The 19,804-nt window shown below is 36.3% G+C and overlaps 1 protein-coding gene across 1 annotated transcript in view; it reads left to right on the top strand.

Annotated features, from left to right (window-relative positions):
• UNC79 (unc-79 homolog, NALCN channel complex subunit) overlaps positions 1-19,804 on the top strand; it is a 538,284-nt gene that overhangs the window by 143,051 nt on the left and 375,429 nt on the right. Inside the window, exon 9 of the mRNA XM_053710079.1 lies at positions 15,998-16,086. Coding sequence (XP_053566054.1) covers positions 15,998-16,086 — 89 coding nt within the window. The remainder of the gene's footprint in view (positions 1-15,997; positions 16,087-19,804) is intronic.

The raw sequence follows: 19,804 nt of genomic DNA, 5'->3' as shown, positions 1-19,804 counted from the left end.
AGACGGCGGGACAACAGCCTCCTGAGAAGATTACGGCTCATTCCACTAGAGCTTACAGAAAAAATCTGACAGCGTTCAACCTGCTTCCTCACAGCTCCTGGATAAAAGGGTATCTAGCTTACCCTGATAAGATTACAAAGAATTAATAAAATAATCCAAGAGCGCCAACTAGAGGCAAAGGAAGATTCTAACAGGAAAGTAAATAGCAGTCAAAACATTTATTTGAACATATAGTAAAACCATGGATCCATGTAACATATACTAAAATGAGATACAGTAAAACATATAGTTAAAAATACATAATCGGTACAGTAGAAAATACAATAAAAATACAATAAAAATACAATATTCGACAGATTAATATCACCAATTACGGGGATAAACAGAATAACAGTCACATTAAATGATCTCTTACGAAGAACAAAAGTTTCTAAAAAAATTGTCCAAAGGAATTGTGGTGCAATTCTTAGTTGTAACTAACGAGTCCAGAAATCCAGTGAAAAATCCAGTGGAAAAAACAGTGATGAAAAATCAAGTAGTGATGAAAAATCAAGTAAAAAAATAGTATATATAAAATCCAATTGAAATAATCCAAGTGTATATATAAAAGTGTAATATGAACGGGGGATCCCCCTAAAACTAGTGATGAGTGTAAAAATGTGTAAGATTGTGTGAAAGTGTCTGAAAAAATGAAAAAATGAAAAAGTAAAAAATAATAAAAAATATAAGTGATATTACTAAAATAAAATCCAAGTGATATTTAGTAAGAAAAAATATTAGTGAATGATCCTCTTTATGAATTTCTCCATATGGGTGATGATAATGGACTTATATGTGCTAGATGACTTTGCTTGGTCTTTGCAATGTAAACTTCGATTATCCCTGTAATTTAAAAAACAACAACATAGTGCAATAACGTTTTAACATATGAAAAGATATGAAATAATGCTCACCAAATTTGTCAACGCGTTTCGGCCTCTATAAAAGGCCTTTCTCAAGACTAACTAAAGGTGAGTATTGGTGGCTCTATTTATATATATCAACAGCCAATGAATTATCTTCGTTTTGGCGCCAAAAAACGGGTTTGGCGCTAAAAAACCGGAAGTTCTATTACTGTTATGCTTCCGTTTATGGGTAATGTTTTTGCATGCCTAATTGATCAGTATATTCTTTACTGATCACTATTGTTCCATTTTTTAGAAAAGAAAGTTCTGTCACACTAGATCTTTAGAAATATACATTGCCGATCGCTCAGTTTATAAACTCGTGAGCGTCGGACCGGAAGTGACGTCATGTTTGTTTACTTCCGGTTATTCGTACTTCCGGTTACATTATTTCTATGGCAGTTTGGCAAATAGCGATATTCGTAATGGGGGCATTTATGCTATATATGGAAATCCCACATAAACATATTAGGCAAGTGTAAGCTCCATGTAAGGTGGTCATATTTGGGGTATATAAATAATATGAGCAATATTCGAAATACAGTGGGTAACATTCTTAAAATACTTAAACATAACACATAATAAAATGACAATCCCAAAATTGATAACAATCTTACAGTTGATAACAATTTTAAAAACATTTTGGAGTATGGTAAGTATGCAGATTAAAAGAAGTTTAAAATTAATGTAAAAATGATAAACTTGAGTCATAAAATTATAGATTATGATTATAAATGTAAATTTGTAAAAATGATAAACTATGGTCATAAGATTATAAAATGCATAAGTGAGGCCCGGGGACATCTATTATATTAAAAAAGGAGATATAATAGGGGGATACAATAAATGTACATTTGATAAGGGTACATTTAGTAATGGTATCCATGATACAAAAAAGGATATCTTGGAGATTCATAATATCTAAAATCGTCTTTTCTAAAAACAGACTAAAATAAGGCTAAAAAATGGGACTTAAAAATGGGATGCAGGTACTAAATTCTATATAAAATAAAATAAAAGCGTCTATTGTTAAAAGTGCCTATTATTAAGGTTTATATGATAGTAACGCTTTGCTAAAAAAGCTAGTATGAAGATACATGCTAACTAGCTAAGTGTCCTAAGATATTACTTTGTACTTAATAGGTGTGAGAGGTCCTCTCTGTTATTTAAACCTCTAGGGTAAAGACAGTCAATGTTAAAAATCCATTTGGATTCTACAGTCAGTAGGCGTCTCTCATAGTCACCGCCCCTCCAATTTGGTGTCACTAGTTGTATGCCTATATAGTTAAAGTCTTTGTGACTTGCTCGATGGTAAGTGGTAAAATGTCTATAGAGGGCTGTCTCAGTGTTTTCATGTTCTATCTTTAATAGATGTTCTCTAATGCGATCTTTAAGACTTCTGGACGTTTGTCCTATGTATTGAAGTCCGCAGCTGCACCATATCATGTAGACAACTCCTCTGTCACTGCATCTTATAAGATCACTGATCTTGTATTTTACTTTTGTGTTGAAAGAGGTGAATTCTTTAGTTTTAACACCTCTTTTACAGGCTTTACAACTCAGACATGGGAAGAATCCTTTGATTTCTTTACCAAATACATCCCTTACTTTATTCGATATCCCCTTAGGTATACTTGGGGATAGTCTGCTCTTTAGGTTATATGTCTTCCTATATATGAAGACAGGTCGAGTTGTCAGTTTGTCCCCTATGATTTCGTCATTCTTTAAAAGTGACCAGTGCTTCTCAATGATTTTCTCCACAATGTGTCTGTTCTCACTATACTCAGTTATGAACGGGACAGTGAGTTGGTTATTTTCAGAATGGTTGATTGTTTTTTTGGGTTTATATACCAGGAGATCTTTCCGGTCTTTATTCCTGACTTCTTCCATAGTTTCAATTAGGGACTTTTCTTCATAACCCCTTTCTAAAAATTTGTCTTTAAGAGTGGCAGCTTGTTCTTCCCACTTATTGGGATTAGAGCAATTTTTCTTCAATCTAAGGAATTGACCTTTTGGTATATTTGTCTTCCATCTGTTGAGGTGACAGCTTTCTCTATGTATATAATTATTGCAGTCCACTTTTTTAAAAAAAGTGGACGTCTCCAGTTTGCCTTCATTGATGTCGATTTTTAGATCTAGGAAATTGATCGTTTTATTGCTCATCTCATATGTAAATTTAAGATTGTGGGTATTGTCATTCATGACTTTTAAGGTATATTCTAAATCTTCTCTAGACCCCTTCCATATCAGAATGATATCATCTATATACCTGTTATAGAGGACCAGGTCCGCGCTAGCTGGGCATGATTCCCAAAAAACTAGTTCCCAGTAGCCCATATACAAATTCACATAGCTAGGCGCGAACCTGGTCCCCATCGCTGTACCACATATTTGTTTAAAAAAAGTCCCATTGTTGCTAAAATAGTTGTGGGTTAAAATAAAACGTATCCCTCTAAGAATAAATTCTCTTTGTAATTCAGGTAAATTGGGATCTTTCTTAAGGAAGAAGTCCACTGCTTCTATACCGCCTTCATGTGGAATGCTGGTATAGAGGGACATAACGTCACATGTAACGAGTATATAATTTTCTCCCCATTGTACATTCTCCAATTTATTCAGAATCTGAGTAGAATCCCTCAAATACGACGGTAATTCTGTAACGTATTTCTGTAATAATCTGTCTATATATTCGGACAGATTACTAGACAGACCCCCTATTCCTGATATTATTGGTCGACCGGGGTTTTTTTCGAGGGATTTGTGTACTTTGGGGAGATAATATAGGACTGGGGTTATGAGATATTTGATATTGATATATTTATACTCTTTTTCATTTAGGATCCCAATGTTTTTAGCTTCCCCCAACATTTCTTCTAATTCTCTTTTGAAGATTTCAACTGGATTTTTCTTCAATACTTCATATGTCTGTTGGTCTGATAAGATCCGGTTACACTCGTGATTGTAGTCTGTTTTGTTCAGAACCACGATGCCCCCACCTTTATCGGCTGGTTTAATCACCACATCATGATTCTTCTCGAGGGCCTTTATAGTGTTCATTTGTTCTCTAGTCAGGTTATGTTTATGCCTATTCAATTTCTTGTAATTGATGTCCCTGATCTCGTTGCAGATCATGGTATCGAATGTGTCAATAGCATTACCCTTACTTGCTAATGGGTAAAAATTCGATCTTGGTCTTAGATCTGTATGAAGGTAAGTATTTTTGTTAGTAGTTTGGGTGTCTGAAATAACATTTTCATGTCGAATAGATTGTATTTCCAATGGAGTTCTCATAAAATGTCTTTTTAAAGTCAGTTTCCTGACCAATTCTTTTGCGTTTATGAAGGTGTTGAATTTGTTCAAACCCTTTGATGGGGTGAACGATAGTCCATAGTTTAACACAGACGATTCCTTTTCAGTGAGTTCCTTTGAGCTTAGGTTAAAGATGTCTGTAGTAGTTGCCTTGACATTTAGTGGGGAGAGCGGTAATTCCTTCTTTCTTATTCTTCGCCCTCCTCTCTTGCCTCTGTGGGTCTTCTTTTGTCTATTGGAGTTTGAAAGTCCTCTGAATTTGGGTTCTTTCTCTTCAAAGATCCTCTTTCTAATTCTTTGGGAGTTTTCTGAGGTATTCCTAAAAAAGAATGCCCTGATGTTGATGCTTGATATTCTTCATTCATACCTATATCTGGTATGCGTTTATTGGGTTGTCTTTCTTCTTGTTGTTTGGATTGTTGGTTCGTCCCACGTATATTTGTATCTGGTCGTGGTCCTGGATGGTTAAATCTAGGAGGTTCGTAGTTGTCGTTGTGGCGGTAATTGTGCCAGTTTCCACCTCTATTAAATGACTGTTGGTGTCTTCGACTAAATTGGGGGTATCTTCGGTATCCTCTTTGTCCCCAAAATGAGTCTGTGTTTTCTCTATTGTTACCATTTGTTCTACTATATTGCCTAGGATAGTAGTTGGGATATGGATGTTCTTGTCTCTTATTGTCATGTCTATATGGGGAGTGGATATATCCTCGATTGTTATCCCCCTTGAAAAACTCACCATTATGATTTGCATCTTGTCTCTGATTATATTGATAACTGAGGTCTTGGGAATGGGACCAATGGGGTCTGTAATCGCCCCCCCAACCCCTATTGTGTCTGTATTGACGAAACGGTGTTCTAGGGGTCCTATTGTCCTCTGGGTAGGGAGGTTCATAGTTCCATCTGTCATTTTTGGGTGTGTACACTGTATTCCAGGACCTATAGTTTTGGGTTTGTTGATTTCTGGTCTCATCGTGTCTAGTGTCCTCATTTCTAGATGGTATCCTGGGTCTGTGCCCCCTCCTCTTATTAGTCACTTCTACCCATTCACCCTCATTATCATTATCTTTTTGTGCAGTGTCATTATTATCAGTGTTATTGTCATTTATTAATTGTTCGTTTGCCTGATCCTTACTAAGCTTAATCAGTTCTAGTTCCCTGTAAAGTTTTTTGGACTTTTTATTGGTTATATCTTCTCTTATCTTAGTTATTTTCTTTGTCAAATTTTCTTTTCTATCTAAAAAGTCCTTGCATTCTATTATATAACCATCAGAGCCAATAAGATTGTCCTCAGTACTCTTAATTTCGATATCTACCTTACTCAAAATAGATTCTCTATAATCCATTATAGTCTGCATCAATTTCCTAGAGGTCTCTACCAGAGCTTCTGACCATTGTGTTAGAAATACTGGGTCCTCTGTTTGAAATGCACAATCTTTTCTAATCACTAACCCTTTCGGGATGATGTTAAGTTCAAGACATTTCTTTAAAAATGATATTTCTGCTTTAAATTTAACCTCTTGTATGAGTAGCTTCTCTAAAGATTTGAAAATTGTGGCAAGATCTAAGTTATCATTAGTGTTGATTCCAGTGGTAATGCTGGAATGATGGATATCCAATTGGATATCTTGTCTGATGGACCTTGTAATATCCATACCTATTATAAAAGTGCTTGGTGCTCAAAAAAGGAACTAATGAAACTAAAGTTACAAATAACACAACTAGATAAAAAGGAAATAAAATCACAACCTATGCAATTTTGGGTTTGATGCTTATGCAATTTTAGGTTTGCTGCTGAAAGATGCTAGAGAGAAGGAAATCGTTTACAGAAAAAATCTGACAGCGCTCAACCTGCTTCCTCACAGCTCCTGGATAAAAGGGTATCTAGCTTACCCTGATAAGATTACAAAGAATTAATAAAATAATCCAAGAGCGCCAACTAGAGGCAAAGGAAGATTCTAACAGGAAAGTAAATAGCAGTCAAAACATTTATTTGAACATATAGTAAAACCATGGATCCATGTAACATATACTAAAATGAGATACAGTAAAACATATAGTTAAAAATACATAATCGGTACAGTAGAAAATACAATAAAAATACAATAAAAATACAATATTCGACAGATTAATATCACCAATTACGGGGATAAACAGAATAAGAGTCACATTAAATGATCTCTTACTGTAAGATTGTTATCAATTTTGGGATTGTCATTTTATTATGTGTTATGTTTAAGTATTTTAAGAATGTTACCCACTGTATTTCGAATATTGCTCATATTATTTATATACCCCAAATATGACCACCTTACATGGAGCTTACACTTGCCTAATATGTTTATGTGGGATTTCCATATATAGCATAAATGCCCCCATTACGAATATCGCTATTTGCCAAACTGCCATAGAAATAATGTAACCGGAAGTACGAATAACCGGAAGTAAACAAACATGACGTCACTTCCGGTCCGACGCTCACGAGTTTATAAACTGAGCGATCGGCAATGTATATTTCTAAAGATCTAGTGTGACAGAACTTTCTTTTCTAAAAAATGGAACAATAGTGATCAGTAAAGAATATACTGATCAATTAGGCATGCAAAAACATTACCCAAAAACGGAAGCATAACAGTAATAGAACTTCCGGTTTTTTAGCGCCAAACCCGTTTTTTGGCGCCAAAACGAAGATAATTCATTGGCTGTTGATATATATAAATAGAGCCACCAATACTCACCTTTAGTTAGTCTTGAGAAAGGCCTTTTATAGAGGCCGAAACGCGTTGACAAATTTGGTGAGCATTATTTCATATCTTTTCATATGTTAAAACGTTATTGCACTATGTTGTTGTTTTTTAAATTACAGGGATAATCGAAGTTTACATTGCAAAGACCAAGCAAAGTCATCTAGCACATATAAGTCCATTATCATCACCCATATGGAGAAATTCATAAAGAGGATCATTCACTAATATTTTTTCTTACTAAATATCACTTGGATTTTATTTTAGTAATATCACTTATATTTTTTATTATTTTTTACTTTTTCATTTTTTCATTTTTTCAGACACTTTCACACAATCTTACACATTTTTACACTCATCACTAGTGTTAGGGGGATCCCCCGTTCATATTACACTTTTATATATACACTTGGATTATTTCAATTGGATTTTATATATACTATTTTTTACTTGATTTTTCATCACTACTTGATTTTTCATCACTGTTTTTTCCACTGGATTTTTCACTGGATTTCTGGACTCGTTAGTTACAACTAAGAATTGCACCACAATTCCTTTGGACAATTTTTTTAGAAACTTTTGTTCTTCGTAAGAGATCATTTAATGTGACTCTTATTCTGTTTATCCCCATAATTGGTGATATTAATCTGTCGAATATTGTATTTTTATTGTATTTTTATTGTATTTTCTACTGTACCGATTATGTATTTTTAACTATATGTTTTACTGTATCTCATTTTAGTATATGTTACATGGATCCATGGTTTTACTATATGTTCAAATAAATGTTTTGACTGCTATTTACTTTCCTGTTAGAATCTTCCTTTGCCTCTAGTTGGCGCTCTTGGATTATTTTATTAATTCTTTGTAATCTTATCAGGGTAAGCTAGATACCCTTTTATCCAGGAGCTGTGAGGAAGCAGGTTGAGCGCTGTCAGATTTTTTCTGTAAACGATTTCCTTCTCTCTAGCATCTTTCAGCAGCAAACCTAAAATTGCATAAGCAGCAAACCCAAAATTGCATAGGTTGTGATTTTATTTCCTTTTTATCTAGTTGTGTTATTTGTAACTTTAGTTTCATTAGTTCCTTTTTTGAGCACCAAGCACTTTTATAATAGGTATGGATATTACAAGGTCCATCAGACAAGATATCCAATTGGATATCCATCATTCCAGCATTACCACTGGAATCAACACTAATGATAACTTAGATCTTGCCACAATTTTCAAATCTTTAGAGAAGCTACTCATACAAGAGGTTAAATTTAAAGCAGAAATATCATTTTTAAAGAAATGTCTTGAACTTAACATCATCCCGAAAGGGTTAGTGATTAGAAAAGATTGTGCATTTCAAACAGAGGACCCAGTATTTCTAACACAATGGTCAGAAGCTCTGGTAGAGACCTCTAGGAAATTGATGCAGACTATAATAGATTATAGAGAATCTATTTTGAGTAAGGTAGATATCGAAATTAAGAGTACTGAGGACAATCTTATTGGCTCTGATGGTTGTATAATAGAATGCAAGGACTTTTTAGATAGAAAAGAAAATTTGACAAAGAAAATAACTAAGATAAGAGAAGATATAACCAATAAAAAGTCCAAAAAACTTTACAGGGAACTAGAACTGATTAAGCTTAGTAAGGATCAGGCAAACGAACAATTAATAAATGACAATAACACTGATAATAATGACACTGCACAAAAAGATAATGATAATGAGGGTGAATGGGTAGAAGTGACTAATAAGAGGAGGGGGCACAGACCCAGGATACCATCTAGAAATGAGGACACTAGACACGATGAGACCAGAAATCAACAAACCCAAAACTATAGGTCCTGGAATACAGTGTACACACCCAAAAATGACAGATGGAACTATGAACCTCCCTACCCAGAGGACAATAGGACCCCTAGAACACTGTTTCGTCAATACAGACACAATAGGGGTTGGGGGGGCGATTACAGACCCCATTGGTCCCATTCCCAAGACCTCAGTTATCAATATAATCAGAGACAAGATGCAAATCATAATGGTGAGTTTTTCAAGGGGGATAACAATCGAGGATATATCCACTCCCCATATAGACATGACAATAAGAGACAAGAACATCCATATCCCAACTACTATCCTAGGCAATATAGTAGAACAAATGGTAACAATAGAGAAAACACAGACTCGTTTTGGGGACAAAGAGGATACCGAAGATACCCCCAATTTAGTCGAAGACACCAACAGTCATTTAATAGAGGTGGAAACTGGCACAATTACCGCCACAACGACAACTACGAACCTCCTAGATTTAACCATCCAGGACCACGACCAGATACAAATATACGTGGGACGAACCAACAATCCAAACAACAAGAAGAAAGACAACCCAATAAACGCATACCAGATATAGGTATGAATGAAGAATATCAAGCATCAACATCAGGGCATTCTTTTTTAGGAATACCTCAGAAAACTCCCAAAGAATTAGAAAGAGGATCTTTGAAGAGAAAGAACCCAAATTCAGAGGACTTTCAAACTCCAATAGACAAAAGAAGACCCACAGAGGCAAGAGAGGAGGGCGAAGAATAAGAAAGAAGGAATTACCGCTCTCCCCACTAAATGTCAAGGCAACTACTACAGGCATCTTTAACCTAAGCTCAAAGGAACTCACTGAAAAGGAATCGTCTGTGTTAAACTATGGACTATCGTTCGCCCCATCAAAGGGTTTGAACAAATTCAACACCTTCATAAACGCAAAAGAATTGGTCAGGAAACTGACTTTAAAAAGACATTTTATGAGAACTCCATTGGAAATACAATCTATTCGACATGAAAATGTTATTTCAGACACCCAAACTACTAACAAAAATACTTACCTTCATACAGATCTAAGACCAAGATCGAATTTTTACCCATTAGCAAGTAAGGGTAATGCTATTGACACATTCGATACCATGATCTGCAACGAGATCAGGGACATCAATTACAAGAAATTGAATAGGCATAAACATAACCTGACTAGAGAACAAATGAACACTATAAAGGCCCTCGAGAAGAATCATGATGTGGTGATTAAACCAGCCGATAAAGGTGGGGGCATCGTGGTTCTGAACAAAACAGACTACAATCACGAGTGTAACCGGATCTTATCAGACCAACAGACATATGAAGTATTGAAGAAAAATCCAGTTGAAATCTTCAAAAGAGAATTAGAAGAAATGTTGGGGGAAGCTAAAAACATTGGGATCCTAAATGAAAAAGAGTATAAATATATCAATATCAAATATCCCATAACCCCAGTCCTATATTATCTCCCCAAAGTACACAAATCCCTCGAAAAAAACCCCGGTCGACCAATAATATCAGGAATAGGGGGTCTGTCTAGTAATCTGTCCGAATATATAGACAGATTATTACAGAAATACGTTACAGAATTACCGTCGTATTTGAGGGATTCTACTCAGATTCTGAATAAATTGGAGAATGTACAATGGGGAGAAAATTATATACTCGTTACATGTGACGTTATGTCCCTCTATACCAGCATTCCACATGAAGGCGGTATAGAAGCAGTGGACTTCTTCCTTAAGAAAGATCCCAATTTACCTGAATTACAAAGAGAATTTATTCTTAGAGGGATACGTTTTATTTTAACCCACAACTATTTTAGCAACAATGGGACTTTTTTTAAACAAATATGTGGTACAGCGATGGGGACCAGGTTCGCGCCTAGCTATGCGAATTTGTATATGGGCTACTGGGAACTAGTTTTTTGGGAATCATGCCCAGCTAGCGCGGACCTGGTCCTCTATAACAGGTATATAGATGATATCATTCTGATATGGAAGGGGTCTAGAGAAGATTTAGAATATACCTTAAAAGTCATGAATGACAATACCCACAATCTTAAATTTACATATGAGATGAGCAATAAAACGATCAATTTCCTAGATCTAAAAATCAACATCAATGAAGGCAAACTGGAGACGTCCACTTTTTTTAAAAAAGTGGACTGCAATAATTATATACATAGAGAAAGCTGTCACCTCAACAGATGGAAGACAAATATACCAAAAGGTCAATTCCTTAGATTGAAGAAAAATTGCTCTAATCCCAATAAGTGGGAAGAACAAGCTGCCACTCTTAAAGACAAATTTTTAGAAAGGGGTTATGAAGAAAAGTCCCTAATTGAAATTATGGAAGAAGTCAGGAATAAAGACCGGAAAGATCTCCTGGTATATAAACCCAAAAAAACAATCAACCATTCTGAAAATAACCAACTCACTGTCCCGTTCATAACTGAGTATAGTGAGAACAGACACATTGTGGAGAAAATCATTGAGAAGCACTGGTCACTTTTAAAGAATGACGAAATCATAGGGGACAAACTGACAACTCGACCTGTCTTCATATATAGGAAGACATATAACCTAAAGAGCAGACTATCCCCAAGTATACCTAAGGGGATATCGAATAAAGTAAGGGATGTATTTGGTAAAGAAATCAAAGGATTCTTCCCATGTCTGAGTTGTAAAGCCTGTAAAAGAGGTGTTAAAACTAAAGAATTCACCTCTTTCAACACAAAAGTAAAATACAAGATGAGTGATCTTATAAGATGCAGTGACAGAGGAGTTGTCTACATGATATGGTGCAGCTGCGGACTTCAATACATAGGACAAACGTCCAGAAGTCTTAAAGATCGCATTAGAGAACATCTATTAAAGATAGAACATGAAAACACTGAGACAGCCCTCTATAGACATTTTACCACTTACCATCGAGCAAGTCACAAAGACTTTAACTATATAGGCATACAACTAGTGACACCAAATTGGAGGGGCGGTGACTATGAGAGACGCCTACTGACTGTAGAATCCAAATGGATTTTTAACATTGACTGTCTTTACCCTAGAGGTTTAAATAACAGAGAGGACCTCTCACACCTATTAAGTACAAAGTAATATCTTAGGACACTTAGCTAGTTAGCATGTATCTTCATACTAGCTTTTTTAGCAAAGCGTTACTATCATATAAACCTTAATAATAGGCACTTTTAACAATAGACGCTTTTATTTTATTTTATATAGAATTTAGTACCTGCATCCCATTTTTAAGTCCCATTTTTTAGCCTTATTTTAGTCTGTTTTTAGAAAAGACGATTTTAGATATTATGAATCTCCAAGATATCCTTTTTTGTATCATGGATACCATTACTAAATGTACCCTTATCAAATGTACATTTATTGTATCCCCCTATTATATCTCCTTTTTTAATATAATAGATGTCCCCGGGCCTCACTTATGCATTTTATAATCTTATGACCATAGTTTATCATTTTTACAAATTTACATTTATAATCATAATCTATAATTTTATGACTCAAGTTTATCATTTTTACATTAATTTTAAACTTCTTTTAATCTGCATACTTACCATACTCCAAAATGTTTTTAAAATTGTTATCAACTGTAAGATTGTTATCAATTTTGGGATTGTCATTTTATTATGTGTTATGTTTAAGTATTTTAAGAATGTTACCCACTGTATTTCGAATATTGCTCATATTATTTATATACCCCAAATATGACCACCTTACATGGAGCTTACACTTGCCTAATATGTTTATGTGGGATTTCCATATATAGCATAAATGCCCCCATTACGAATATCGCTATTTGCCAAACTGCCATAGAAATAATGTAACCGGAAGTACGAATAACCGGAAGTAAACAAACATGACGTCACTTCCGGTCCGACGCTCACGAGTTTATAAACTGAGCGATCGGCAATGTATATTTCTAAAGATCTAGTGTGACAGAACTTTCTTTTCTAAAAAATGGAACAATAGTGATCAGTAAAGAATATACTGATCAATTAGGCATGCAAAAACATTACCCAAAAACGGAAGCATAACAGTAATAGAACTTCCGGTTTTTTAGCGCCAAACCCGTTTTTTGGCGCCAAAACGAAGATAATTCATTGGCTGTTGATATATATAAATAGAGCCACCAATACTCACCTTTAGTTAGTCTTGAGAAAGGCCTTTTATAGAGGCCGAAACGCGTTGACAAATTTGGTGAGCATTATTTCATATCTTTTCATATGTTAAAACGTTATTGCACTATGTTGTTGTTTTTTAAATTACAGGGATAATCGAAGTTTACATTGCAAAGACCAAGCAAAGTCATCTAGCACATATAAGTCCATTATCATCACCCATATGGAGAAATTCATAAAGAGGATCATTCACTAATATTTTTTCTTACTAAATATCACTTGGATTTTATTTTAGTAATATCACTTATATTTTTTATTATTTTTTACTTTTTCATTTTTTCAGACACTTTCACACAATCTTACACATTTTTACACTCATCACTAGTGTTAGGGGGATCCCCCGTTCATATTACACTTTTATATATACACTTGGATTATTTCAATTGGATTTTATATATACTATTTTTTACTTGATTTTTCATCACTACTTGATTTTTCATCACTGTTTTTTCCACTGGATTTTTCACTGGATTTCTGGACTCGTTAGTTACAACTAAGAATTGCACCACAATTCCTTTGGACAATTTTTTTAGAAACTTTTGTTCTTCATAAGAGATCATTTAATGTGACTCTTATTCTGTTTATCCCCGTAATTGGTGATATTAATCTGTCGAATATTGTATTTTTATTGTATTTTTATTGTATTTTCTACTGTACCGATTAGGTATTTTTAACTATATGTTTTACTGTATCTCATTTTAGTATATGTTACATGGATCCATGGTTTTACTATATGTTCAAATAAATGTTTTGACTGCTATTTACTTTCCTGTTAGAATCTTCCTTTGCCTCTAGTTGGCGCTCTTGGATTATTTTATTAATTCATTCCACTAGAGCAGTAGCTTTTTCCTGGGCTTTTAAGAACAAAGCCTCAATGGGTCAGATTTGTAAGGCAGCTACCTAGTATTCCTTACATACTTTTTCTAAATTTTACAAGTTTGATGTGTTTGCTTTGGCTGAAGCAGCTTTAGGGAGATAGGTTTTGCAGGCTATGGTGCCCTCAGATTAGGGTCCCCTTATTTTTTGTTCCCTCCCGTTATTCCGTCAGTGTCTTCTGGAGCTTGGGTATTGTTTTCCCGACAGTAAGGAATGGACTTGTGGACTCTCCCTGCCTTATGGAAAGAAAACAAAATTTATGCTTAGCAGATACATTCCTTTCTTTCCTGGCAGGGGGAGTCCACGAACCCTCACGTAAGTTATTCTTTGTTTGGGCGGCTCCCTTTTTGTTTTTCTTCTGGCACCTGTATACCCTGATGTTTTTCCTACTTTTCCTCGTTCCCTCTGCTGTAACACTGGGGATATAGTGGAAGTGGGAAAGATATTTAAGCCTTTGGCTGGGGTGTCTTTGCCTCCTCCTGGTGGCCAGGTGTTGTATTTCCCAACAGTAAGGAATGAAGTGGTAGATTCTCCCTGCCAGGAAAGAAAGGAATTTATCTGGTAAGCATAAATTTTGTTTTTTTAGCTTGTAATAAGAATGTAAGAAAAGGAACACCAACACCATTGATTTAACTTGAGCGGTGTTGGCGCTCAATAGTGCTTTTTTGCTCCACTTGTAATCTAGGCCTAAGTATATCGAGGGTATATTATAAGCTTGAAAAATCTTGTGATAGAACCCTGGTTTACGTTTTGGAGTAGAAATGGAGGTGACTATAAAGACTTAGCGCCCTCACATCTCTTTCTACCCCTGGTTACGATGACCCTTGTCCTCTGTTTACATTCTCACTTATTTATACTTTACTTTAACTAAAACTTCTAAAAGCTGGTTATGTTATGTAAATGCTACACCAAGTGAGACTAATTATAATGAAAAGTTTATATTGTACCTTCTCCTATCATATTCTTACTCTTTTCCCCTACACCTTTATTATCCCATATAGATATAAGTGAGATTTAAGTTTTGTAAGAGTATGGAAACCACTACATTGAGGACATTTTTTTTATCAAGGCTGCAGTAGAGAACCTGTCCTCCTGCAATCGTCACTTGTGGCTCAGCATCATGTGGTAAAATTTAGGATCACAGAAGAGCAATCCCACCCTCTACGTGCCACCAATCGTGTGAGAGCTAAGCCTGTTAATCACCCTGAATTCTGCAGGCTCACTCACTCACGCCAAAGAGGCTTAATAAATGTACCCAATTGCCCAACTGAGGGCCAGATTACAAGTGATGCTCTAAATACATGTTTTGCTTGTGCACTAACTGCACTCAGAGTAATAATTTATTGTGGCTGGGTTAGAGCGTGTATTACAAGCTGAAAGCAAAAAATTTGTGCAAGAACAAAAGTCTAATGGGTGCTAACTTTAGGACTTCGGATACCATAACTATGCCAACTTCTTCTTCCTAAACACTTCTATGGGGTGCTCTGTTAAAAAAACCAGTTATTGCTTGCACGCTAACCCTACACCACGTTAGACCAACTGCGCTAAACCTGTAGGTAGTTATGAACACTTTACATTACAATGTTCTTCACATAGAAGAAAAATGTATTTTTATTTTTAAATATAAATGTTGATATATATTTTCTACATATATATATATTAAAATAATAAGAATTTTTTTTCTATGTGAAGAACTTTGGAATTTAAAGTATTTCTATTCAAAACACATTAAAACACATTAAAAATGAATAAAAAGAAATTGCATGTTTCAAGGTATTTGACTGCGATGTGTTCAAAAGGGTGTAGAAGTGTATTTATGTGCATATATGTAATACCAGCGCTAATTAGCACGGTTGCGATATCCATTGAAAGTATAGGCTGTGCTCGAGTGAAGTCGGCTGTGCTAACCCTTCTCTGGTTAGTACGCTTTACCATGGACTTGTAATATCAATGTTGCGCGCTAATGGTAGCACAGGCCAGCGATATCGGTTCTCACGTGTGCTATCATTAGCGTACCACTTGTAATCTAGCCCTGATTGCGTAAACCTTATTAATTTAAATTCTCATTGTTTCAGATGTGCATCGATGCTTCATTGTCTGTGGCTTTGGGGGACAAGCCACCTCCACTGTATCTGTGTGAAGAATGTAGTCAAAGAATTACAGGGTAAGTAAAATACACGCGCAGGCGGCTTGTTATATCTTACATTGTCTAAACTGCTGAAAAAATATGTAACATCATTTACAATCCTATATTTTAATATGCAACAATTTGTTATTCATTCAGAATTTATTAGTAGGAAATACAGTAAGGTGCAAAAGTCGGAGCTCACTACCACAATCTTCAGCGTTTTCAACATTTCTGAAAACTATTTGATTGAAAAAAACTGTCATACATCTAATGGAAAATTCAATTTATGGAATAAGTAATAATGGATGAACAAAAATGTTTCCTAAAGTGAAGGTAAACTTTGATGAATGAAAGCCCGTTTTTAAAAATACTATTAAAAAAGAGGGCACTTTCATTCATTAAAGTTTATAAAGCAGCCGTTTTGTTTAAAAACTTACCTTTCTTCTAGCAATGACTAATCCGGCTTCCTCCAATCACGGCATGGCCTCAGGCAATGATTCCCCTGGGGTGAAAGCCGTGATTGGAGGAAGCTGGATTAGTCATTGCTGACGTATGAAGAGCAGGGATAGGCACGAACCAAGACATTTTCCAAAGTACAGACCTTAGTGAAGGACACCAAGGTACATTTCAAATTAAAAACATTATATAGTGCTGGGTGTTATTATACTGATGCAGATACCACTGATCCTATAACCAGCCCTCCTCTAGCTATACCCATGTGCCAGTGTCACTACTGTGTCTTTATACAGCGCTGGGTGTTATTATACTGATGCAGATACCACTGATCCTATAACCAGCCCTCCTCTAGCTATACCCATGAGCCAGTGTCACTACTGTGTCATTATATAGTGCTGAATGTTATTATACTAATGCAGATACCACTAATCCTATAACCAGCCCTCCTCTGGCTATACCCATGTGCCAGTGTCACTACTGTGTCTTTATATCACGCTGGGTGTTATTATACTGATACAGATACCACTGATCCTATAACCAGCCCTCCTCTAGCTATACCCATGAGCCAGTGTCAGTACTGTGTTATTATATAGCGCTGGGTGTTATTATACTGATGTAGATACCACTGATCCTATAACCAGCCCTCCTCTAGCTATACCCATGAGCCAGTGTCACTACTGTGTCATTATATAGTGCTGAATGTTATTATACTAATGCAGATACCACTAATCCTATAACCAGCCCTCCTCTGGCTATACCCATGTGCCAGTGTCACTACTGTGTCTTTATACAGCGCTGGGTGTTATTATACTGATACAGATACCACTGATCCTATAACCAGCCCTCCTCTAGCTATACCCATGAGCCAGTGTCAGTACTGTGTTATTATATAGCGCTGGGTGTTATTATACTGATGTAGATACCACTGATCCTATAACCAGCCCTCCTCTAGCTATACCCATGAGCCAGTGTCACTACTGTGTCATTATATAGTGCTGAATGTTATTATACTAATGCAGATACCACTGATCCTATAACCAGCCCTCCTCTGGCTATACCTATGTGCCAGTGTCACTACTGTGTCATTATATAGTGCTGAATGTTATTATACTGATGCAGATACCACTGATCCTATAACCATCCCTCCTCTGGCTATACCCATGTGCCAGTGTCACTACTGTGTCTTTGTATAGTGCTGGGTGTTATTATACTAATGCAGATACCACTGATCCTATAACCAGCCCTCCTCTGGCTATACCTATGTGCCAGTGTCACTACTGTGTCATTATATAGTGCTGAATGTTATTATACTGATGCAGATACCACTGATCCTATAACCATCCCTCCTCTGACTATACCCATGAGCCAGTGTCACTACTGTGTCATTATATAGTGCTGAATGTTATTATACTGATGCAGATACCACTGATCCTATAACCAGCCCTCCTCTGGCTATACCCATGTGCCAGTGTCACTACTGTGTCTTTATACAGCGCTGGGTGTTATTATACAGATGCAGATACCACTGATTCTATAACCAGCCCTCCTCTAGCTATACCCATGTGCCAGTGTCACTACTGTGTCTTTATACAGCGCTGGGTGTTATTATACTGATACAGATACCACTGATCCTATAACCATCCCTCCTCTGACTATACCCATGAGCCAGTGTCACTACTGTGTCATTATATAGTGCTGAATGTTATTATACTGATGCAGATACCACTGATCCTATAACCAGCCCTCCTCTAGCTATACCCATGTGCCAGTGTCACTACTGTGTCTTTGTATAGTGCTGGGTGTTATTATACAGATGCAGATACACATCCAGTATTTCACTCAGGCTTTATTTATTCCATGGGGTCAATTTATTATTGGCCGAATTGGGCCAATTCACCCTGTTTCCACGCAAGCCTTTAGGCCGCTGCTCCTTAACTCATACGCCAACTCTGAAGCTGCGTACAGCATTCTGCCCAATCCTATATGATCGGGCTGATTGACACCCTGCTATCACCCTGCCAGCAAATCTGCACGGGGCGTTATTGCTATAACTGCTTATGCAATGCCGAATACAGACAGTGTATGCTGTCCGCATTCATCGATGTCTGGAGGACATGATCTGCTACAGCATATCATGTTCACCAGACTTTAATAAATTGACCCCTATAACTTATCACCCAATATCGCTAGCAGTCTCTTGACAAGCCACTAACTTTATTCACACTACATATTCTCCTTTTCCTATTATTTAATCAAAAAGAAAAGATATACTATGGTTGTGAATCACAACCTTAGTATATCTTTTCTTTCTAATTAAATACTACGTATAATAAACCTCAGGTGCTGGTTAAAGTGCTTTACCTTTGCATATAAAGCTCCAGGGACACAGTGGCAGCTTGCTTCTTGAATCTTCCCTCTCTCTCAGTCTCACTAAGAGTCATTTTCCCGGTACTAAGTGGCATCACGTGGGCGTTGCCCCAACCCTGTGAAACGTGGTGCCACGTGTGTCAAGGAGGAGTCAGGACCAGCATTCATCTGTCCTACTCCTCCCTCCCTGCAGCATTCATCTGTCCTACTCCTCCCTCCCTGCAAGGGCCAGTCACGGACACCAGTGTCCGTGTACGGACACCTTGCCTATCCCTGGTGAAGAGAGGATCTCCGGGTGGGGGAAGCTGCTCCGGCTGTGAAGAGAAGAAAGGTACTTTTTTAAACAAAACGGCTGCTTTATAAACTTTGTTGAATGAAAGTGCCCCTTTTTTCAATAGTATTTTTAAAAACCGAGCTTTCATTCATCAAAGTTTACCTTCACTTTAAAGCATACTGAAAATAGTTAAAGAAAAGAATCTCAGAATCTGTTATGACCACCATTTGCCTTAATGACGCGTGTGTCACAGCCTCAATGTGAGTTTAGGATTGTTATCCCACTGGAAAATAAATCCTCCTCCACAATACTTTATGCCAAGAGGGGTGGCATGCCTTAGCAGAGTGGTCAAAGTGTAGTTTATCCTTTGCAGGTCACCAATTCTATAATAGGCAATGATTCCTGGGATATGGGAGGGTAAATGTTTGTGGACAATGGCCCCCCAGTAATTTCTGTGAGTGAGAGGGGTGAAGTTACATGCGGATGGATGTAAATATTGGTGGTCAGTAGGGATGGCCGAATGTTTCGAAACATTCTAAATTTAAAACAAATTTTGATACATTCATTCTAATCAAATTTCGAATGTTTATATAACATTCTTTTTTGGGATTTTCGTTTTTCGAATTTTTAAAAAGATTTGAAAACATTCGCTTGAAT

This window comes from Bombina bombina, chromosome 1, assembly GCF_027579735.1.
Source record: "Bombina bombina isolate aBomBom1 chromosome 1, aBomBom1.pri, whole genome shotgun sequence".
Lineage (NCBI taxonomy): Eukaryota > Metazoa > Chordata > Amphibia > Anura > Bombinatoridae > Bombina > Bombina bombina.
Note: the sequence above shows the minus strand (reverse complement) of the source record. Positions and strands in the feature narration are given on the sequence as shown.